We start from the raw sequence: 23013 nt of genomic DNA, 5'->3' as shown, positions 1-23013 counted from the left end.
TCCCGCCGCCCGGGGCAGGACTGGATTTCCCGGGCCCTGAAGGGCCCCCAGTCATCTGGGACCAGGATCTGTTTCGGCTGCAGCCGTAGGGGGTGTGGGGCCACGCAGGGAAGCAGCTCAGTCTCCCGAAAATGGGCCGGCAGCGGGCAGACAGGTCGGGACCTGGACCTCAGGGACGGCTAACATGTCCGAAGGAGCCGACTGTGGGCCCCGAGGTGGGCTGTTTGTAGCCCACCAAGCAGACCCTGGACGTCACCCCAGAGCGCTCTCAGGACTGGAATGTCTTCTCTTCTGCCCAGACGCGCACTTTCCTGAGCCCAGAAGAGGTGCTGAAAGGCTTGCAGGGAGAAACAGAGGAGGTTCTGAGCAACATCTCTCTGTCCGTGAACGTGCTAAAGGAGCTTTACCGCACCTATGATTTCTGCTGCGCAAACATGAAGCTTTTCTTTAAGGTCCGGCCTGATTTCAGAGCAAGTTCAAGGACGTGTGGGCGCGGGCTCCCAGGCGTCCCCAGGAGTGTTTGGTGTCCGCACAGCCTCCTCTCTGTGTCTCCCGTAGGACAAGGAGCCAGTGCCCTGGGAATTCCCTTCTTCTCTGGCATTTTCCAGGATGAATTCCTTCTTCCATCGCATCCAGACCATTGAGGTAAAGGTGAAATGCGGCTCAAGCTGCCCTTAGCAGAGCTGCGTCTCCCATCCTTGTCCCACACCCACATCTCCCGGTAGGGAGGATGAAAGCCACACCCAAGCATCCGTGTTGTGGGGAAACTGAGTCAGGGGCCGGCCTCCTCCATGCCTGGAGCCATTGGCCAAGAACAAAAGTGCCCCGTTTTGGGGGGCTTCTCCCCCATCCCATGCCTTGTGTCCACGAGCAGGCTGATGACAAATTACACGGGCATCGGCAGGAAGCTGGGCGGCCGTGGGCGAGGCTTAGCCGGCTCGGTTGGGACAAGTGTGGGCAGGGGCAGGACCCTGCGCTGTCAGATACACAGAGTGACACAGAGCAAATGAGCATTTTTAATTGGTTTTTAATTGGTTCAAGACGGCTGCCTCTGGGGAGAAGAGCCGGGGCATAAACACGGGGGCAGGGCAAGAAAGTTTTGCTTTTTGTTTGTGATCTTCTGTATGGTCCTTTACCTTTGCCCACCAACTATTCACACCATTCAAAAGGGGAAAATCACCCCGGAACCCTGGAGCATTGGTTTTTCCGATGGCCACCACCGTCAGCAGTGGCCTTGGGCAGGCCTGTCTGGTCTCCACAGTCTCGTCCACAGGTGGACGAGGCCCACTTAGGACTGCAAATTTGCATCACGGTGTTCCTCAAGCCCAGAGGCTCCCAGGTCCTGAATCGGGATGAGCTTTCTGGGAAAGGATGTCTCCCTGCTGTCCCCTCCCTCCTCCTGGCGGCACGAGCCCCGAGCTCAGGACATTTGACCCCGCTGCTGCTTTTCGTTGGGTCTGCTTTGGTGATGGCATTTTGGGAAGACGGCCCCAACCCCGGCCCCAGCTTAGGAGCGTGGTGTGAACACCACATGCGCATCTTGCTTCGCCAGGCCCTGGGGGCCAGGCCCTGGGTCAGCCTCCCGAGGCTGCCTGGGGTCCCCAAGGAGCCTTCAGGATCCACTGGGAAACGAGGGCCTCACACAGACACGGGAGGTAACGCGTGAGGGGACCGGGTGTGAGGAAATGTCAAAAGGAAGAGCACGGGAGAGTTCCGGAAAGGAAAGCCCCCCTGGGGGGCCCGAATAGTTGGAGAAGCCTCCAGGAGAAGCCTCCAGGAGAGCCCCACCTCAGAGGAAGTAGTGCCTCAGGCGGGCGTCCCCTGCGGGAGGGCATCCTTGCAGGTCACGGTGGGTCAGGGACGGGCTCTAAGTGCTGATGGCCTTCCAGGAAGCAGAGGATTTGAAGCTTAGTCACAACGCCAGAAACCTCCATGTGAGGTTCCAACCGCTTCCGCCCACAGCTGAGGACATGGGGGCCCCAGGAAAGCGTTTCTATTTAGATCACTCCAGAGCAGGGTCCGGATAAGAGCCCCACCTCATCTCCACATTCCCCTGTTCACAGCTTGGAGAGGACTCATGGGGCCCTTCCTTCTGTCCCCTCTCTCTGTGTTCCAGAGAGGACTTTAGAGGACAGAAATAAACAGAGGGTCCCCCCCCACTTTGCTGCCAGGTGGCCCCAGGTCAGAGGGCCATCCTCACTCCCTGGCTCCTCCCTGCTGGGGTCAGAGCTAGATCAGTGACTGATCCGTTGTGTTTAGTTATGAGGATTACTGTTTCTTTTTCCTCCACCAGGATCTTTATAAAACAGCTATTGAGTTTCTGAAGCTGGAGAAGATCGAGCTCGGGGGCGTGAGGGGCAACATCCTCGGAAGCATGGTCACTCAGATTTACGATGAGGTCTTTGAGCTGGTGAAGGTTTTTGCTGAATGCAAATATGACCCCTTGGACCCTGGAGACTCGGTAAGTCGGGTGGGGGCCCTCGGCTGGACCCATGTCAGATGCCCCAGGAGTGGGGAGACATGTGGAGGGAGTGTTGGTCATGTTCTGAAGACGTCCCAGAAACTAACTGCCCCTGGGGCCGTCCCCATGACAATGAGCATCCTCAGATGGAGCCCCGAAACCTGCCGGCAGGGGTGGGGGCGGGGGCGGGGGCAGAGCGAGCACCATCCCCGCTTTGCATGCTGATTAGCAGGTGGACGTTTTAATTCACTTTCAGAGTTTCGATGACGATTACGCTGATTTTGAGACCAAAATTCAAGATCTGGATAGGCGGCTGGCCACGATCTTTTGCCAAGGGTTTGACGACTGTAGTTCCATTGAGTCCTGTGCCAAGGTAGGTGCGGGCAGGGACCTGCGGGCGGCGAGCCGGGGCCCGCTTAGGGCTGACCTTGTTTGCAGATGAGGAGCCGGCCCGGGGGCCGGGGAGAACAGGGGCCTCTCTCAGGCTGCGAGCACCTCGGGCAGCTCCCGCTGGGTTCGGTGGCTGCCTTGTAGAGTAAGAAAAGGGACTAAGGCTAAGAGGACAGTTACTTTACTGATTCTCACTACGGAAGGGTGTCCATTCATTCTTATTTGATTCATCGTTCCCCCTGCTTAAAAGGACCAAAAGTTAGAGGCAAAGTGGCCGTGACAATAAAGCACATACCCTTTTAGACCCACTGCGCTGAAGTCACACCGTCTTTGACACGTGAGACTCCGAGAGCAGCCTGGCCTCGTTACTGAGGACCCACCTCTGGGTGGCAGGGAGCTGGCTGGTACTCGTGTGCCTCTTGTGTACTTTACTACACTTGGCCAAGTTGCAAGCGTTAAGCGTGCAGCACTTTTACACTGAAAAAAAAAGAAATGATGCTATGAAAAAAGAATCTTAAAAGAATGGACGGTCGGGAAGTGCTAAAACCCTTAGAGATCATCAATTCAAGAGAGAAACACAAATGGCCAATGCATGAGTACATCTAAGTTTGACCTCGAGAGCACCCAGAAAAGCCCCTGGCAAAACAGGAAGGTGGCGACTGCCACCAACCCAGCCGATTAGATTGTGAGGAGCTGGGCAGTCCAGCGTGCCCCAGTCCCCACCACTCCATATTGTCCCAGCCCAGCCCTTCTTCCTGCATTTCTGTGGCCTGCCTTGCCCTGGACAAACCACTGAGGGGGGATCTCTGAAGATCGATCTATAGCTCATCTGGAGAACAGGGACTGAGCATTTAAATGAGTGAATATATGTATATACTTGAGTAGCTTTTTTCTATCTGCCTAGTGTTATGCATGTTTGCCGACTAGGACACTCTGCAGGTCCGAGCTACCTCTTCCCTTCGCTTGGCAAGCCTCTAGGTTGCTGGAGGCAGTTTGGTGCCCACAGGAGACACCCAATAATTATTATAGGATCTTGGGTCCCATGGTGTTTGCTAAACTCGTTACCTACATTATCCATCCCATTTTTACCAACTCCGACAAGTCAAGAAGCCTGCCCAGAGTCACACAATTAGCCAGTTAGAGAAGCCAGGACCCCAAACCATCCCAGAGTGTGGCCAGACGGGAAGGCAGTCGGGATGGCCCGGGCAGCTCAGGGTGCTGGCCGTCTTCCTGGATCTCCCCAACACAGATGCCAGGACATTCCTTTGCCTTTTAGACATTGTTTTTTTAAAATGCAAATGCAAGGGAATTTGAAACTCTGCAATGCGATGAGCAATCAAGTCTTAGATTGCGTTGGTGCTCTAAGCAGAATATCAGTGAATGCGAATTAACACAGCACCTCAATGCTCTTCCCTCCACTGGGACACCCTTCCCCCTAAGTAGCTGTCTCAGGCCACCTCGCAGGCGAGGCCTCCCCTGTCCCTGCCTCTCTGCTGGCCCTCCCTGCTATTCTGTTATGTGTTGATCTCTCTGTGTTCATTGTCTTCCCAACTAGAATATAAACTCCCTGAGGACAGGCACTTGATTTGGGCACATAGTAGGTGCTTTTGAGCTTTCCCCGCGGAGGGAACTGGCTCCAGCCAAGGGAGGGGAGTTGTACTGGGGTCACAGAGCTCCAAGGGCTACCCAAGTGCGGAAGGGTCCCTGAACACACGTTTCCAGCCGGGCCTTTAACCTGGAAACAACAGTCTCCCCCCTCCCCCGCCCCCGCGATGGGGTCTCCAAAACTAAAAGATAGCACTGGAGCTCACCGAGGGTGGGGGAGTGGGCGGATAGCACGTCTCACCTCCTGTAGGGGGGGGAAAGGGGGCGCGGAGGGAGGCAGCCCCTCCGCACTCCCCACCGTGGGCTCTGACTCTGTGTTGTTGTCTAGTCCAGGGGAAGCAGCTGGACTGTTGGGGCCCAACCAACAAGCCCGTCCCCTTCATGATCAGGAGTCAGGGGTCAGCACTCCGAGGGGTGGGGTGGCCGGCAGGAAGCCCCCCCGCGCCCCGACCCCCAGGCACCTGCAGGACTGAGCCCCGCGCCCGGCCCACCAGGAGCTAAGCCTGAATCTCGGCCTTCTCAGGGAGCTCATCCTCTCTCCTATTATAGCCCCAATCTGGCTTCTGCACCCATAGAGGAAAGGTTCTTTCCTAAATTGTAACTTTGTGCTTGTGCTAGATTAAAAAGAAAAAAACAAAAAGGAAACCAAGGGAGAAAAGAAAAGAGTGCCTGTCAACCATTTCCACCTCTAAATGAGCAACTCTTCCTCCGCATCTGGGAGTGTTTTCTCTCCTGCTTGACACAACCCCGTGCCCTAATGAGGACGGGCCCTGGGGCTCCCTCCCTCCCAGTGCCTCCATTCCCTGCAAGCTCCCCAGCTGCCCCCCAGCTGCTTCTCAGTGTCAGGAATTCACACGCAGCCAGGAAAGTTCTAGAGAAATTTTCTGGATGATCTCCTGATGGAAAATAAAATTAGCTTTCTTCCCAGGATCCAGGAGCCAAAAACTATGTAAACGTGAAAAAGAGAGGGGCATGGGAGGGGAGCCGGCAGACAAAATGTCAGGAGGGTCACGAACCCACAAGATGCACCTTTTTCTCCCAAGAGGACAGGACCCTTTGGTAGGAAGTGGCACCAGTGACCCGGTGCGTCGGCCACGCCCCTGCGGGGAGCTGAGCTTGGAGCGTCCTGATTCGGTTTCTCCCAGCGGTCCAGCTGCCCTGTCTGGCTTTCGGGGACCTGCAGATCTCTTCCTGCAGCTGTGTCTCGCTCTTGCCTGAAAAGGCCATTTTGGGGACATTGTCCTATTCCTTACACCAAAATCTGGGGCAAATCAGAGACTCGGGTCCAGTGCCCCCAGGCACCCAGGGCTGTGAGACTGTGTGGTCTGAGCACCTTTGATCCCCGTTTGCCTCCAGGGCGGCTCTCCTTGTCCTGGGTCTGGCAGACCTCAGGCTGGCTGTGGAGCTTCCGGAACTCTCTCCAAATTCTAGGAAGACCCCACCCCCACCCACCCCCACCCCAGCAGCCCAGCCCAGGGCCTGCACTGCCCCTAGGCTCCTCCGCGCCCTGACCTTGAACAGTGATCTTTTAGGAAATTCTCCATCTGATTCCAGCCAGGACCCTAACCGAAACACCCAGATAAAGTAACTTCCTCTCTTCTACTAAGCTTTTCATTTTGCAATTGCCCATGTTTAGCAGACGTAGAGTGTGAGGGTGATGAGCCAGCTACTTGCAGAGAGGTACTCGCGCTCGGTTACTGCTTTCAGAAATGTGGTGTGACGCCTCCTGGATTAGTTCAGGTCCGCAGGCCCAGGCTTTCCTCACCCGGAAAGGACATGTGACCGGGAACACGGGCTGTCCCTGCTCCTCGGGGACTCAGGGAACCTGGGCTCGAACCCCCAGGGTCATGGCCTCTACACATTCCCAGGCTCCCTCTGTGATTCCCTCCGGGTCTCGGGGGCGGCGTCTCCGGCTTCCCACCCTCAGCCTCCGTGCTCAGTACCGGGGCCCCCCGCCCCCACACCCACCTCCACCCTGGTCAGCCTGACTTCTCCTGGGCCCGGAATGTTTCCAGGCCTCAGCCCTACTTTGTGGTGGTGATTGGCAGCCAAGCACCTGGGGACTCAGCAGCCGCCAACATGAAAATCACAGAGGCATAGAAGTTCCTTGTCCTGATGGGGCAGGAGTTGTCGCCCCTGAAGTTTGGCCTCGAGCATCGTGCCAGTTGCCGCGAGGCTGGAGCAATGCTGGGGTTGGGGCAGGGGCGGGGACCTCGGGGACGGGGCAGGAGGCGGGGACCTTGGCGACGGCGCGTCTCTCGTTCCTCCCCAGCTCCTGCACGTGTGCGGGGGCCTCCTGGAGCGGCCCCTGATCCTTGCGGAGGTGGTGCCCAGGTACTCGGCCATGCTGGAGCTCTTTGACGCCGAGCTGGACAACACCAAGACCTTGTATGACGCGCAGCTCGCAGCCTCTGCAGATGGGAATATCCCCCCGATCCACAAGAACATGCCCCCCGTGGCTGGGCAGCTCCAGTGGAGCCTGGAGCTAGAGGAGAGGCTGGAGGCGCCCAGGCGGGACCTGAAGCTCATAGAGCACCCGTGAGTCGTGGCACCAGCCGGCCCCCCCCACGTGGGCAGCGTGCCCCCCGCGGCTGCGGGCCAGGGGCGGGCCTCTCCTAGCACCCCGAGAGCTGGCCGCCACACATAGGGTGCCCCTCACCACCCCCTCTAACTGATTCCAGGGTCATGTCCGGCTCGGAGGCCAAGCTGATCTACCAGAAGTACGACGAGATGCTGGAGCTGCTGAGGGGCTACCGAGAGAAGATCTACCAGCAGTGGGTGGCCGGCGTGGACCAGGACTGCCACTTCAACCTGGGGCAGCCCCTGATACGGCGAGACCCGGTCACCAACCTCGTCCAAGTCAACTTCAGCAAAGCGGTGGGTGCCGTCCCGCCACTGGGCCCAGAAGGTGTCCCGTGTCAAGGGGCTCCACGGGGACCAGGGCCCCACGGCAGGTGGGGCGGTGGGAGAAGCCCCAAGCCCGCCGGTGCCGCCGAGGCTGGTCCCCTTCTCCCAAAGCAGACTTGTGGGGGTTGATGTTTGTGACATATTTAGCGAAAGCTTTATTCCTTAAGGATTAAAGCGTGTCCAGGATGTATTTAAGATACAAGACAAAATAGGAGCATGGCCAAAAGCAGCTTCAGGGACTACACTCCCTCAAAGCTTGGCTGCCTTTCGTGGGAGCCCAAGGGGAAACATCAATTTGAGGATTGACAGAAACACACAAAGAAAGGTCTTTGCAGAATATGAACTAATGGGCCCTCCGGTTAAGTCAGGCGAGGTGGCGAGAACTCACGCGGGAGCCGCGGGGCCTGCGTCCCAGGGCTAAAACCTGGGTAGCTGAGCCTTGCTCCGAAGGCAGAGGCGGGGTGGCCGGGATTCCTGCAAGGAGGCCCCTGCTCCTGCCCCGCTCCGAACCCCGGCAGTGACATCAGGGAGGCAGATGTGAGGTTTCCTCTGAAACCTTCTCTTCCACTAAAATTCATTCTTTTAAAAAATTCAACAAATATTTACTGAGCGCCTACTCTGGGTATGTGCTTGGAATAAATTAGTGAACCAGACAGACAAAAATCTCTGTCCTCCTGGAACTTACCTCTTACTGGGGGAGGAGGATGGGGAGAAGGGAAGAAAGAGAGAGAGAGGAAGGGAGGGAGGGAGGGAGGAAGGGAGGGCAGGTGGGAGGGGAGAGGGGCGGGAGGGAGTATAAATGAGTGTTAACAGCAGTGGTAAGGGATGCAGTGCTGGGGAGGTGATGATGAGTAGGGGCAGGTTTAAGGGGCTTCAACAGAGCTGGGGGGTGGGGCACAGGCTGAAGTTTCAGATGTTGGCGGGAGAGGAGGTGACGGAGGGAGTGGAGGAGGGCGGAGGACACGGCGCTGAGAGGTGTAGGGCCATGGAAGGGACTCGGATTTTCGTTCTTAGTGACGTGGCTGCCATGGCAGGTTTGGGAGCAGAGGCGAGCCCTGAGGTGGTCTTTGTATGTCAAGGATCCCTCCAGGTGCTGTGTGTGAATAGCCTGGGGGCGGTGGGGGGGGGCAGGCGTAGGCACGGGAAGACCAGTTAGGAGCCTTTTGCCTTAATCCAGGAGAAAGACCACAGAAGGTGGTGGCCCTGGACCAGCGTGGCTGTGACCAGGGTGTGAGGGGAGATTGGATTTTGATCATAGAGCCCGTGAGACTGTGAGACTCTGGGTGGGTTGGAAATAGAGTCTTCGAGGAAGACAGGACCAGCCCCAGCATATCTGGGCTGGACAACTGGAAGGACAGAGCTGCCATCAGCTGGAGGGGGCAGGCAGAGCTGGCTGTGGGGCGAGGCGGCTCTGCTCTGGCCACGTCGGGCTTGAGACATCATGTGGACATCCGAATGGAGACACTGAGTGGGCAGGTGGATGCAGGAGTCTGAGGGTCGGGTTGGGGGAGGTCACTGGGGTGAGAGCAGATCCAGAGGAATGACACCCTGGGACTCGCCGGCATGCACATCTCCAAAGTGTCCAGCGAGCCTGATGGCAGCGACGGGGAGAGTCTGGTGTCCTGGTTGCCAAGAGGCGAGCGTGTGCCCAGAACAGGGAGTGACCAGGGAGTGACCTTCCCTTGTGTTGCTGAGTGCCATACTACTGGGGTCATGCCCTGATGTCTTCTGTGACCTTCATTGGCTTACAGCTGGTGGCAGTTCTGAGAGAAGTCAAGTACTTGGGCTTCCAGCAACAGAAAGAGATTCCAAGCAGCGCCGAGAATCTGTTCTCACAACATGAAACCTTCCGGAAGTTTGTGGGCAACTTGGAACTCATCGTTGGCTGGTACAATGAGGTGAGCTGATATAGTTTTGTTTCGTTTTACTTGCCAAGTTTGGGGTTTTGTTTAGAGCAAACGCAGGTGTAGGATCTCCCAAGGGCAACAGAGAGAGTGAGTACTTTTCATGTCGAGATGTGGTTCGAGCCACTTGGCTATTGAGGCACACGGGGGCAGCAAAAATGATGACAACTCAGAACAGCTGAAGATGGAAACTTCCATTGGACTTTGGCTTATGTTCTAGCTCCATGACTGCTTAGAGGGGCTTTACTCTCCTAAATGTATTTTGCTCCAGGTCATATCAAAGTCATTCCATTATACCCATTAACGTGTAGCGGGGTGGGCATCTGCCAGAATCTGGGCAGGATGACAAATTTCCCAGCACCATGCAGTGGGGAGGTGGAGGGGGAGAGCTGCCCATTGAGGTAGGCTAGATCGGGGCCTGGGGCGGGGACAGGTGCACGTCAGCTCTGCGGATCAATTCCTTTCAGGGCTGTCCGGGTGGTTCAGTCGGTTGGACATCAGACTCTTGATCTCGGCTCAGGTCTTGATCTCAAGGTTGTGAGTTCAGGCCCCCATTGGGCTCCACCCTTTTCAATCAGAGCTGGGGACCTGACACAAGGAATTGTGAAGAGGCTGGTTCTGAATAAGAGTAACTGACTGGCCTTGGGGGACACGCCCTTCTGGGTTGGTAATTGGAAGGGGGCCCAGAGAGGCGTGGACGCAGGCCACCGCGGACCGTGGCAGGCACCCCCTTCCATACAGACCCCACCTGCAGATCCCTCTTCACTCCCGCCCAAGCCACAGCGGATTAAGATGGATGTGGGCTCTGCATGAGTTTCCTGGGACCGCTGCCATAATCGACCACGGACTGCGTGGCTTCAAATGGCCCACATTTACTCTCTTCCCGTTCTGGAGGTCAGAAGTCCAAGATCTGTTTCCTTCTGCTCAAAGTGTCATCAGGGCTGCTTCCTCCCGGAGGCTCCAGTGGGCTATTCTGCTTCCTTGCCCTTCCTACCTCCTCAAGGCCACAGCTTTCCCTGCTCCACCTTCAGATGACAACCACCCCCCCAGCCTCTGCCTCCTTCTTCCCCCTGACCTTATCACCTCCCTCTTCTAAGGACCTTGTGATTGCATTGCCCCTCCCCCCATAACCCAGGATGTCCTCCCGGCACCAAGGTCTTTAACTGAATCACCCCCAAAAATTTTCTTTTGCATGGCCACAGATCCCAGGGATTAGGATGCGGATGTCTCTGGGGAGCCATTTGACACCCCCCCCCACCTAATCCAGCAAGGGGCCCACAAGATTCCCTCTCCTTGGAGCCCTGGGAATTTGGAGGAGATGCCAGCCTCCTTCAGGTGGGAGTCCTGGGGAAGCGGAGGAACAGAGAAGGGCAAAAGCACAGACTGCAGAAGGAAGGGATCCGGGGAGCGTAGCCGGCGGCCAGAAAGGCCCCCAGCAACGGAGGAGGATGGATGTGGACTTTGCGGGTCCCATCCCGGTGGCTCCTTCGGATGCGTCCAAGTCTGTGGGTTTCCTGTTTGTGACCTTAACTCGTTCTGCACACCCTCGCGCGGTTTGAGCTAGCTCCAGAAGGTTGATGGTTCTCGCAGCCAGCTTGCCCCCAACTGGACAACTGTCTGGGGCCAGGAATGTTATTATTTTTGTTCTTGTGCTTTGTGTCTCAACTCTGTCCTGGAGATGCTTCTGCTCACGGATTCCTGACGCGAAGGCCCCTTTCCTAGAGCCGCAGGGCCGTGTGTCTGCTGCCTTCCCTGGCCTGTCCTGTAGGGCCCCGTACCACATGCCCAGGTCCATCCCGCACGTGGATGGGGAGCTCTCCCCCCTGCTGTCCTGCCCCTCCCCAGCTCCCTTGCCCAGTTGCATCTGAGCTGGTGCTCCCGGGAGCACAGCATGGCCGCACCTTCCCTTACGGCAGCAAGAAACAGCAGCAGGAAGGCCGTGAGTCCAAAGGGCGCTTCTGGGATCCAGGGCTTGCTTACCAAACATCTCGTGCGGGGGATGGTGGCCACTTAGTACCATGCATTTGCCCGAGCCCGGGAATCTGGTGCCCACCTCAGGTGCCGACCAAGGGAGGAGTGGGAATATCATCAAAGGTTTACGAGCGAGGCCTTGGGGAGACCGAGGAAGCCCCCTGCCCTTGGTAGAAGTGACCTCCTTCAAGAACACGCTGGGATAAGCGAAGGCAAAGTGGAGCAGGCCAGGTCGCGCCATCACATAGATTTGTCAAAGGTCATCACCGCCCTGCCACCAACACGTGTCGCCCAGCAAAGAATCAACGACCGATCCGTCCCTTACTCCATCCCACGAATTAGGGCATGGCGGTGACGTCACAAAAATGTGTTCAACAGAAACTAAAAGAAGCTCGTTTTCATTAATCTCATTTTTCGGGATAAAATTTTAATGATCTCACTTATTTGTGCAGCCAACTACAAAATAGCAGTGTCTGCCATAAGTGCATTTCCTTGACTTTGCTTTTCCTGGAAGCAACCATCTTCAGACTCAGAGACCTTCGCGTTCGCCCGCCCGGGAGCCCCTCCCAGCCGCGGCGGCGCCAAAAACGTCCGTGGGCTCTTTTCAGAGCAGCAGACTTCCCATGGTGGTGAACCAGAAGAAAAAAGTCCAACCAAGTTTATTTCGAGTTAAAAAAATTTGATCTTGGGGCGCCTGGCTGGCTCCGTCAGAGGAGCGAGCGACTCTTGATCTCGGGGCCGTGAGTTCGAGCCCCACGTGGGGTGTAGAGATGACTTAAATAAATATTTTTTTCAAAATAAAAAAATTTAAAAAGTTTGATCTTCTACTTCTGTATTTCCAAACAAAACCCGGCCACACGCATCGCTGTCCACCCCGAGAAGCGCGTTTCTCAGCCGTGAGCCCTGCCGCTCTGTGAATACAAATGTTGGACTAGGTGGGGAGGCGGGAAGTCAGGCCCGGGGCTGGGTGCCCACGGTAATGCTTCCTGGTGACCCGGTTCCCCTCTTTGGAGCCCTTCTCCCCAGGCCCTTCGCATCCCTAGCGTGGTTTCTGTTGCCAAGAGACGCCACCGGCCTGCAGACTGCTCGCATCTGTTCGTGTCCGAGCTAGAGAGGGGGTTGTGGTGCCTTGAGGAATCCGCTGGGGTGTCCGAGGGACCACGCGAGTGTGCAGTTTGTCCACATCACACTTCTGGGGCCAGAGCCCTAGAGGTGTGGATTTATAACATAGGCTGTTAAAAAAATACACAGGACGTACATATTAGTACGTGTATCTTCTCACCAGGAGCTTTGTTTACTCTGGCAATCCCAGCAGCACGGTGACATTCGGCTGCTCCTCTGGGCTGTCACTGGGGGAAATAGGCAATGAATGAGTGGCCGTCCCGAGTCGCCGAGTATCCACGTGAGTTGTGGGCGGGACGCAGTGGCCCAGCTGGGCTGGCCCCGGGTGCTGAGCCCAAGCACACCTGCCGTCCCTGCCCGTCCCCAGGGACTCAGCATCTTTCCCAGCTGGTTCGGTTCTGCAGAAAGGGCTCCTTGCAACTCCGTTCACAGGATTTAGTTCCTAACCCTACCAAAGGGGCACGTCATGAAGTGGTCTCGCGTGGGATACAGTCTCAAAGCGAGGGCACTAATAATGGGGAGGAGACCACGGCCTGTGGTAGTTATTTAATATCTAAACTCTGATGAGTGGAGTCAATATCTCATGTTCGCTCACTTTGTGATTCTGTAGATGCTCTCTCTTATTTCTGTCCTGTTTCTACTCGTCGTAAGTTCTAAGCTTTATTTCTCTGCCCTCCCGATCCCCGAAAACACTTGAGGGAGAAGGATGGCAGGGCACCGTATGACAGTACCAAATGTATGGAAAGTGTCGTTCTGAAAGGCAAATGGTCAGCATCTCACGTACAGTTTTAATTCTATGTGCATCCTTCACTTTATAAAGTAGGGGTGTCCTTGAAAAGTTATATAAAATAAAAATGTTGCTAGGTAGAAGGATATTCCAAAATTCAAATGGTGCTTGTGATTTAAAGGGATAATTTAGGGGCGCCTGGGTGGCTCAGTTAAGCGTCTGCCCTTGGCTCAGGTCATGATCCCGGGGTCCTGGGATCGAGCCCCGCATTGGGCTCCCTGCTCAGCGAGAAGCCTGCTTCTCCCTCTCCCTCTGCCTCTCTCCCTGCTCATGCTCTCTCTCTCTCTCTCAAATGAATAAATAAAATCTTTAAAAAAAAAAGGAATAATTTATAAAACCTGGGTACACCTTCCTTCTCCTTTTTCCCCCCTTGGTTTGTGAATTGACGTTTTTTAAAGCATTAAATTAATTTCTTGGAGCAGGGTAGAGCTGGATCAAGACTATTACAGAACCCATACCGTCGCTCCGATCCACAAACAACTTGAACAGCTTCCCTGCAGACCTGGATCTTCTTTATGTAACCAAATTTCACATTTGGGATTTCTGACCAAGGAGAGATTCTGAGCCCAGGCATGCTCCAGCTACCCGTGTCTGTTTCTTTCTAAGCCAAATAGAAACAGTTTTGGATTACGCACTCCCTGCCGTCCCATGATCACCTTTCCTTCTGTTTCTACCCCATACCGTGGGTAACTAAGAGTGAAGTATATGCCTAAACCCTTGGTGATAAGAATAGTTTGGCAAGTTGAAGTCTCCTGGAATTTGATTTATACATAATTCCCAATTAAATGACACTAATTGCAATCAGTTTGGTTGGTACCACGTAATAAGACCCTTCCTGTGAGACCATTTTAAATCCGGTTGGATTTGGAACGAAGGCCCTGAAACCCCAGCCTTTGTGTTTCAGATAAAGACCACGGTGATGGAAGTAGAATCTCCACTAATAAAGTCGGAACTGGAAGACATCGATGTCAAACTACTGAGTGCTGAAACCACGCTCTTCTGGAACAGCGAAGGTACCAAGGCCACGTTCGACTCACCGTGGGTTCAACCTGGGGGGGAGGGAGTGTCCAACCTGTCCAGCGTCTGTCCTATGACACAGGCGAGGGGCTGCTTCTGCCTTCCGGCTGGGTGGTCCACTTTGACTCCAACAGGGTTATGTTTAAGGCCAAAGGATGGTTCCCCCCGCTTGCCCAAAGAGACCATTTGTCTCACTTACAAAGGAATCAGGCAAAGACCCCTGGGGACCTCCAAGGGTCCCGAAGTTTCCACAGTGGGGTTGTGGGGCCTGGGGCTTCGTGGTGGGTTCCCACGCAGGGGCAGCGGGCAGGCCCAGGGTGGGTGTCAGAGAAGCAGAAAGAAGTGTGCCCATGAGGCAGAAGACCTCCTCCCTGACCTCCCTCACCCCCGGACCCACCTCTGGGTGGGCATCAGCTCCGAGGCTCTCTAAGCACCTGCGACTTGCCTTGTGCCATCTTTTCGGCCCTCTTTGGCCATACCCTGCCTTCACTGTCTCAGTGAGAAAGTGGGATAGTCCACCTCCTTGAAACCAGGGTCAGCCTGGACTTTCTGTGCAAAGAAGTCTGTGCTTTTTCTTGTCACTGCTGTCCAAGGACGCACCTCTTTCCAGCTGCTGCAGCCCAGGGCGCTGAGACCAGTCATGTGTCCCCAGCGCTCTGCTGGTGCCTGGAGGGGCAGGGCCGCAGGGGATGCGGGGCCCCCCGGGGGAACTAATGACCCACCTACTCGGGCATAAGGAAGTCCTGCTCCCAGAGAGGGAGTCCTGCTCAGCATTGCATTCGGGGAACTCCGGATGAGCAGTAGATGTATTTTCCAAGAGCTGTCTCATTATGATGAGCCTTCAGCCGGCCCAAGAGAAGTTCTCCTTTTACGATTTGTTCATTTTGTAAGATTCCTTTATGTTTATATTTTAGGTGTGTTAGAATATATTCAAGAGATGCGAGAAATTCTCCAAAACTTGCAGAATAGGATACAGAAAGCGAAGCAGAATATAGATGGGATTTCTCAGGCCATGAAGGTGAGTGAGCAGCAAAGCGTGGAGCAGGGCTTCATCGGAGGCCCAGGAGAGGGTCCCAGGGAAAAGGGGCCACACGGAGATGCTCACAGAAAGTGCCAAAGGCAGCAGGAACTTGCTGTTTGAGGCTCTGGACCACACAACAATGTCAAGGTGGCCCCAAGGCAGGGAAGTCCCAGGCCAGTCTGCAGAATTCAGGTCTGTTCTGTTCTGTTGAGCTCAGCAAGAGTGTTTGCAGGGTCCCCTCTGTGCCAGGCCAGAGCCGGGGACAAGGGGTGGGAAGGTACACGGAGTCTCAGCCCCGCTCAGTGAAGCACCGAGGTGACTTTCACTCAAGCCCAATCCAGAAAATGGGGGAAAATCCCCCACAGCAGTTCTGTTGCCCCCACAAAAGGGACTCGTCCCTACTGGGCCTGCTATTTGGAGCTAAGGACCCTCCGCCCAGCTCTGACCATCCACCCCTCAGCTCAGGCGCCTTCCCAGGGTGACTCCTCTGGGCCTGATTGGGTAAAGCCTTCCAGCGGTCTCCTGGCCACCCCGAGCCCCTGACTGGTTTTAAGGCAAACAAGATTCTCTGCTCAATTGTCCCTCTGGGGTCCCCAGGCCTCTCCAAGGGACAAGGACATTCGCATCGACAAGCATGCAGTGAAGCCGTGAGAACAGGCATTTTCCCCAAATGTTCTCCTCACTCCCACCTTTTCCCTGCAGGACTGGTCAGCCAACCCAATGTTTGAGAGGAAGGACAATAAGAAGGAGGCCCTGCTGGATTTGGACGGAAGGGTGGTCAACCTCAACAGGCGCTACACTGCGGTCAAGGAGGCCGGCCTGAAGATCCAGGCCATGGTCATGGTAAGGACTCGCCCACAACGGGCCTCGAGGGGGCACTCACTGTTAGTAGAAGAGGAAGAACGAGAGATGCCATAAAAATGGCTTTAGGGTCACGGAAACTCTACTATCTTTAATCCAGGAGTCTTATTTTCAAGAAGCAGACTATCCTAAACGGACACTCTTGCGATGAGTCTGCCCTCCTCCGTGCTAAGGGGTCTGCAGTCCCTACCCTGCACAAAATCGGTATAGGCAAGTGACATCTCTGTACAAGGTCAACACATTTTGTTTCCCTGAGATACACGGTGTGAGGGCGGGCGCTGAGTGGGTATCCAATGTCCTTCACGGTTTCCTGTCCAGAGTGTGAGGGGGAAGCAAAGCATGTAAATGCAAGTGAGGAACATGGAATGTGCGTGCATGGTTTAAATCAGGATGGTGTGGTAGCACACACGTCCTGTGCTGCCGAGAGCGTGGGTCAGCAGCGGTGGGCCTCTGTCCCTGCTGGCACGTGCCGAGGGAGGAGGCCAGACGCTCGCCGGGCACCCCTGGGAGTGCAGCCTGGGTTCCTGCCAGTGTGGGGGTTCTCACGCCTTCCTCACTTGGCAGCCGTTTCTATCCAGCTCGCATGTTAGCTCATTTCCGAGGCAAATGTGAAAGGTGGAGTTCTGCATTGGCCTAGAAAGAGAAAATTCTCCCTTGAGCTCAAGATATTTTCAGGGCAGTTTTTGGGGAGGTTTCCCAGTGCTTGGTACAAATCATGGATGTGGACTTCAATGATGGGTCATCACCCCCAGACAGCCTGCGGGCCCCACTGGTAGAAGGTGTGTCCCTGGCTGTTCTCACGGTCCAGCCATTGCTTGGAAGGTCATTGCCCCAGTGGAGTGACTTGACTGGACCAAAAAATATTTTGTCTTGTTTTCAGATCCTCTTCCTTCCCCCTTTGCCATGGTACCAGAAGGTCCCACTAAATGAAAATGTTAAAATGCAAACATATTACTTGGAAGAATTAACAGATTAATCTGTTAACGCTCTCGGGTGTGTTGGAAACAGGGCACAGGAGAGATAAATTGGGCTAGGCTAAGGGAAAGGTTCACAGCACAGCAGTGCAGCCCCAGGACAGGCGAGGAGGCAGGGCAGCAGGGAACAGGAGCCTAGGAGAAGTAGAGGCCAGTAAGCCGACAAGACAAGGCTTTGTCATCATATTTGCCAGAGTCCTCTATGCACATGATAGTTATTTAAACCAATTCTTTCTACCTTGCACTGAAGTTATTTAAGCCTGTGTCTTCTTTCTTCTATTAGAAGATAACTGCGTGAGGGTGCAGACTGGGTCATATTCATCTTTGTGTTCCCTGTGGCACTCGGTGTCTTACGGATTCATCCATCCCCTCATCCACACATCCATTCACTCTTCCATCCATCCATCCATCCATCCATCCATCCATCCATCCATCCATCTATCCATCTATCCATCCATCCATCCACCCATCTATACATCCACCCACTCATCCATCCATCCACCCATCCATCTATCCATCCATCTACTATCTATCCTCCCAACCACACGTCCATCCACACGTCCATCCATCCATCCATTGATCCATTCATCTATTCTTTCATCCACACATCCATCCATTCATCCACCCATCCACCCACCGATCCATCCATTTATCCTCCTATCCACAAATCCATCCACCCATCCATTCATCTCTCCTTTCATCCACACATCTACCCACCCACCCATCCATCTGTCCACCATCATTCCACCCACCCATCCATCCATTCACTAGCTCCTGCTTTGTCCCAGGCCTCCTGCTGCATGCTGAAGACACAATGGTGGAAAGGACAGTCAACACCTGTCCTCATGTAGCTTGACATCAAAGGGAGGTACAGACTAGACACAAATAAATAAAATCATTCACAGTTGTCATCTGTGCCATGGTAGGCACAAATAATGGATTGCTAGAGGGAATACAGATGAGAGGCAGGGACAGAAGCCAAGCCTGAGATGAATGGGGGGTGGTGAAAGAAGGCTTTCCTTTGTGAGGGGGTGACATTTGGGCTGAAATCTAGAAGAAGCCAGACTTGGCAATAATGGGAGGGAGCAGCCTATGCAAAGACTCTGACATAGGAAAGGAAAGCTCCCGGCACATTAGAGAAGCAAAAAGCAGCCCTGTGTGTCTGGAGTATGTAAGCAGGGACAAGAGTAGCCCAGAGAGTCGCCGAGTGAGTTGGTCAAGCAGTGAGCGGGGGACCCTGTGAAACAGCAGCTGACTGTGTGGTCCTGTTTGCAGGAAAATGCTGAACTGTTCAGAGCAGATACGACGAGCCAGTCCTGGAAAGACTACGTCAACTATGTTGACAACATGGTCCTGGATGAATTTGACCATTTCATCCGCAGATCTCTGAATTACTTCATAGACAACATGGTCTTGGATGTGAGTTATAAATATAAGATATGCATATATTTGTGCTATAAATATGGTGTTATAAAGATAAGATAAGGTCTACCTTGGAATCTATAGTTTGCGGGTTCCTGACGAAAGACCAGGCTATCATGTTACAAATAACCAAACATTAGAACCTGCAGAGGGTGAACTACACGTGCTGGCTTTAAAACTGAAAGTCCTGTATCCCAGGACTCTCTTTAGTCCCCAGCACTCAGGACGTCTGGTCACCTTCAATCTACCGCACCATAAATTGGCTATAGAATACATAAATGGTCCTACCTCGTTGCCAGGTGAGGGAAAGCAAGCACCACTGTCCCCTACTCAAGTGGATTGGGCAGGGGGTACCCTCCTGTCAGCAACATCAGCTACTAACCTACTCAACCCTCATGGGGTCCGAGGGGTCCGTGGGGTCCATGGAAGTGTAAAGCAGGTCAGCAAAGGATGTGCTGGTTAATTTCATTCTGGCATTCTCCAGCATTTTCCATGGGGGTGAGCCCTCTCCCACCCATGTCTTTTTCATTACAATAATTCCCAAATGATTTTGAATACTGCCAGTAGGAGAAATCAAAGATCCCCCAGCCCACCTAGCACACCCGCAGGAAAGATGTGGGGGAGGACAGCAAGACGCCCTTGTACAAGCTGCAGAGGATGGATGATTCATGCTTGAGCCCAGTGCATGTGTCTCAAAGGCCAGGTGTCACCAGACAATCACAGACCTGAAATTCTGTTGATGAAAGTCATCCTTATTACCAACCACAAGACTCATCAAGCAACCCACAATGATGCAAAGTGTCAGCAAGTTCAGGAGTTTATAGTTAATTAGTCACAATCAAAACGATGATGATGCCCTGATGATAAAATGTCCTTCTCCAAAAATCCCAGGGAGTCCCCATATTTGCAAGGGGCCTGGCAGCAGGAGCAGACCCCTGAGGGAGAGGCTTTAGAAAATCCTGGTCATCTGAGTTTGTGATGATTGACTTTGTGTACTTAACAATTCACTTGGACGCTAGCAAACACCATCCCTTGGTCATAGAGAAAAACCAGTGGGTTCTTGAGTCAACCGCCCATGGGGCCATCATGGGACTGTGTTTGGAAGATTAGTAGCCGTGGAGTGGATCTCATGACCACCTGTGGGCCTTGGCCCGTACTTTGAGAATCACTGGAGTGTCGGACTAACCTCCATGAGGTCACCTGACAAATGAGGCCGGCACCCTCAGCCTCGCAGCCTCACGAGGGGGCTCCAGGAACAGACAGGGTTACTGTGCGTACCCACTTTACGAATGGGATCCTCCCGTGGCTGTGAGGGTTGTCCTTTCTGGAGCACTTGCAAGCCGGCCTGCCTCCTGGCCAGCTCCAGCATCTCACAGCAAGTCATTTTCGGGGCTCAATGAATTGGTCGCGAGGCAATTTTGCCATGAAAATAAAAAATAAAAGAGAGACATTAAAAAGATCACAATGAAACGTGAAAAAAATGAATAGTACTAATACTTAATGTCTTCCTTCGTGATGAAAGGCATCCGTTTTCCAAATACTTGGGTGCAGACTGGTAACCGAGCATGGTACCTGTGCTCCTCCCTGGCATATTGTCTCGTGGACGTGGATGCGCGCCCAACGTTCCATGGGAAACAACAGGAGAAAGCCGACGCTGTCATGCTTTTGTCACTGAGCTTTGTCGCATTGTGACTGATGCGTCCTCAGGGTCCAGGATAGTCTAGCGTGCAATCTGGCTGTACCCGGTCTTGTTTCACTCTCCCAGAAAGCTCCCCACCGTGTTTTCGATCAGGCCGATACACGTAGTTGTTATCCGCTGTCATCCACTATGAGGGCTAGCTGAGATTTCGACCGTATGATAAAAACGTGAGTGCCTCCCAGAACCTTGTCAATGGAGACCCGAAACCAAACCATCAACCAGTGATTTTATCTTTTATGGCGGAATTGTTTCACTCTCAATTAGTTATGCGGCGGGGATGCTCACAGTGGAACTCCCTAGAACTAAAGACGTGAGCGTTGTGCTTTCCAGAGCACGGCGACACCCATCCTGCCCAGCCGTGACCCCACCAGCGCCTGGGAGTGAGCCAGCCGCCGCTCCCACGCATCCTATGTTACTGGCTTAGTCCTCACAGTAACCCCAAGAGATGGGGACAGTTGGTGTCTCTGTTCTGTAAAATGATTATCCTCATGTTATGTATCTGGGGAACCTGGGAGGGCAAGTGTCTTGCCCACGGCCACGCGGCTGGTAAGTAGCGAGCGGACACAGCTCAGCACCAAGGCCGTGGGCTCTCCCCTGCGCTTCCGTGCGTGCACTGGCCCCCTCCAGCCTCTCTGGGCCCTGCTCGGGGGCCCCCGGCGAAGTGAGCTCTCCCAGGTGGCCCCAGCCAGCCTGAGTCAGCCCTGGCATGCCTCGAGAGAACATCAGGGCCTTGGGAGTGGTTCCACCGAGCTCGAGGCATTGACCCCGGGCCGGCCTGTTTCAGGAGAGCGTGGCGCCACTCTTTGAGGTCCGCATGGAGCTGGACGAGGACGGGCTGGTCTTCCATCCATCCCTGGAGGTGGGCGCGGACCATGGCTTCCTGACGCTGATTGAGGGCCTGATCAATGACATCTACAACGCAGCCAAGCTCATCCCCCGGCTGGCCAAGGGCCAAGTGAGCTACAAGGTCAGTCCAGGCTCCCTTGCTCCAGCTGCCTTCCTAACTCAGCAGTGCCCCGTCAGTTACCTTTTAAATGCCGATGGCTCTGAGTGTGAGGAGCCGCCCAGGGGTGTCTATCAGGTCCTCAGGACCCCAAACCGCATTTCCCTCCCCACTCCGGAAATCCCGCCGTTCTTCCCAGACTGGCTTCTCCTAGTCGGCCTGGTTTTCATTCCCACTGCTGGCCAGAGCGCGCTCGTACCCATTTCCTGGTGTTTCCCTTGTTTCTGTGAGTTAAATGCTCACAGTTAAACGTCCCCTCAGCACACAGGCATTTTGACAAACGTGTCCTCGCTGGCTTGCGCCTCCAGGTACCGTCGATACATGAAGTACCTGTAAGCAAAACAGATCGGATTCTCCGGACACAAAAGGCATAGGAAGTTTTGCTTCTCCGAAGGGAGGTCTTTGGAGGTGTGTGTGTCGGAGCGTTGTTTGTAAGAGTGAAACAAAACCTGGAAAAGACCTAAGTGCCGTCAAACAGGGGAGCTGGCTCAACAGACGCTGGCCCGACCGGACAAAGCGTCTGCATGAGTCACCGACCCCAGCCTGGGGTGGGGAGACGCTGGCGGCAGGTTATGGTTTATCAAGTTGTGGAACAGTGTTTAGAATATGACTTCATTCATTGAAACAAACAAAAATCTGTCTTCCAATGATACGCTCCAAATTGCTAGGAGTGCTCACTTCTCCAGCAGGAAGGGGGTAGGGAGGGAGGGGGCTGGGACGAAGGGATGCAAAGGGGTTTTGATTTCAAATACTTCTGCGTTGCTTGAGATTTTTGATAATAACAGGCGTGAATTATTTGCAACATTTACAACGAGAGGCTCTATACTATCAGGGAGGAAGGTATATGTGTGCGTGTGAGCGTGTGTGCGTGTGAGCCTGTGCATGCGTGTGTGTGTGTGAGCGTGTGCGTGTGCGAGCCTGTGCACGCGTGTGAGCGTGTGTGCGTGAGCCTGTGCACACGTGTGTGCATGTGAGCGTGTGTGCGTGTGAGCCTGTGCACACGTGTGTGCGTGTGAGCGTGTGTGCGTGTGAGCCTTGCACACGTGTGTGCGTGTGTGCGTGTGCACGGTGAGGTGAGTGCACAGAGGAAATCCCTCGCAATGTCAAGGACAGCTTCCCCGATCAGCTGAGCGTACGCTGCCTGAGTCTGAAAGGGTGGGAGGGGGTTTCCAGGCAGACGGTGTCAGGCCAAGGGGATGTGCCTGGATGAAGCGTTCTAGGGTCCAGAATAGAGTTTGTCACCAGAGATCAGCTCAGGTATGGACACGGGACCCAGTGTGCTCCGGGCTCTGGCAGGATGCACGTCTGGAGCTCCTGAGCCCCCCTGAGCTCTGAGGGGATCCACCTGCTGATGAAGACACACGTGGAGGAGGACAGAGCAGAGCAAGACAAGGGTCCTGCCGATCATGCCATAGCCCAGCCTGTGCACGCCCCACACCAGCCTCACTTGAGCCCGTGGGATCTTAATTTGCAGAGGTGGCTGAGTGGCCGTGTGGAGAGGTCAGTGCCGTGGAGAGAAGAGTTAATGCTGCTCACAGTTCCCATAGAAACGAGAGGCCTGGCAGGCAGTGCGGGGCCACACGGGGTCATAGCAGGTGCAGACGTGGGGGTGAGGGGCAAGCCCAGGCCAGAGCCTTTCCAGAGGTTTCTGCAGGAAAAGGCAAGGCAGGTGGGGGAAACTGCTAAGGACTAGCCAGTTTGCATTAATTGGCGGCTCTGGGCTCCAGGGGTCACCTGCAGTTATCGGGTACCTGACCCTGGGCCACTTAGGATAGGAGGAGTGTTGGATAAAGCGGTGGGGCGGGGGAGGGGAGGGGGGCAGGTGTAGCCTCAGGGCTGGTTGGTTTGCGTGTGAAGGGTATGCTCCCT

At 54.6% G+C, this 23013-nt stretch overlaps 1 protein-coding gene across 1 annotated transcript in view; it reads left to right on the top strand.

Annotated features, from left to right (window-relative positions):
* Positions 1-23013, top strand: part of DNAH17 (dynein axonemal heavy chain 17) — a 118885-nt gene that overhangs the window by 27364 nt on the left and 68508 nt on the right. Inside the window, exons 11-22 of the mRNA XM_078066204.1 lie at positions 300-452; positions 559-645; positions 2294-2461; positions 2718-2834; positions 6729-6994; positions 7138-7333; positions 9115-9261; positions 14052-14160; positions 15079-15182; positions 15888-16028; positions 18296-18439; positions 20926-21108. Coding sequence (XP_077922330.1) covers positions 300-452; positions 559-645; positions 2294-2461; positions 2718-2834; positions 6729-6994; positions 7138-7333; positions 9115-9261; positions 14052-14160; positions 15079-15182; positions 15888-16028; positions 18296-18439; positions 20926-21108 — 1815 coding nt within the window. The remainder of the gene's footprint in view (positions 1-299; positions 453-558; positions 646-2293; positions 2462-2717; positions 2835-6728; positions 6995-7137; positions 7334-9114; positions 9262-14051; positions 14161-15078; positions 15183-15887; positions 16029-18295; positions 18440-20925; positions 21109-23013) is intronic.

The sequence above is a fragment of the Halichoerus grypus genome, chromosome 2 (assembly GCF_964656455.1).
Source record: "Halichoerus grypus chromosome 2, mHalGry1.hap1.1, whole genome shotgun sequence".
Taxonomy (NCBI): Eukaryota; Metazoa; Chordata; class Mammalia; order Carnivora; family Phocidae; genus Halichoerus; species Halichoerus grypus.
This window is presented reverse-complemented; position numbering and strand designations above follow the sequence as displayed.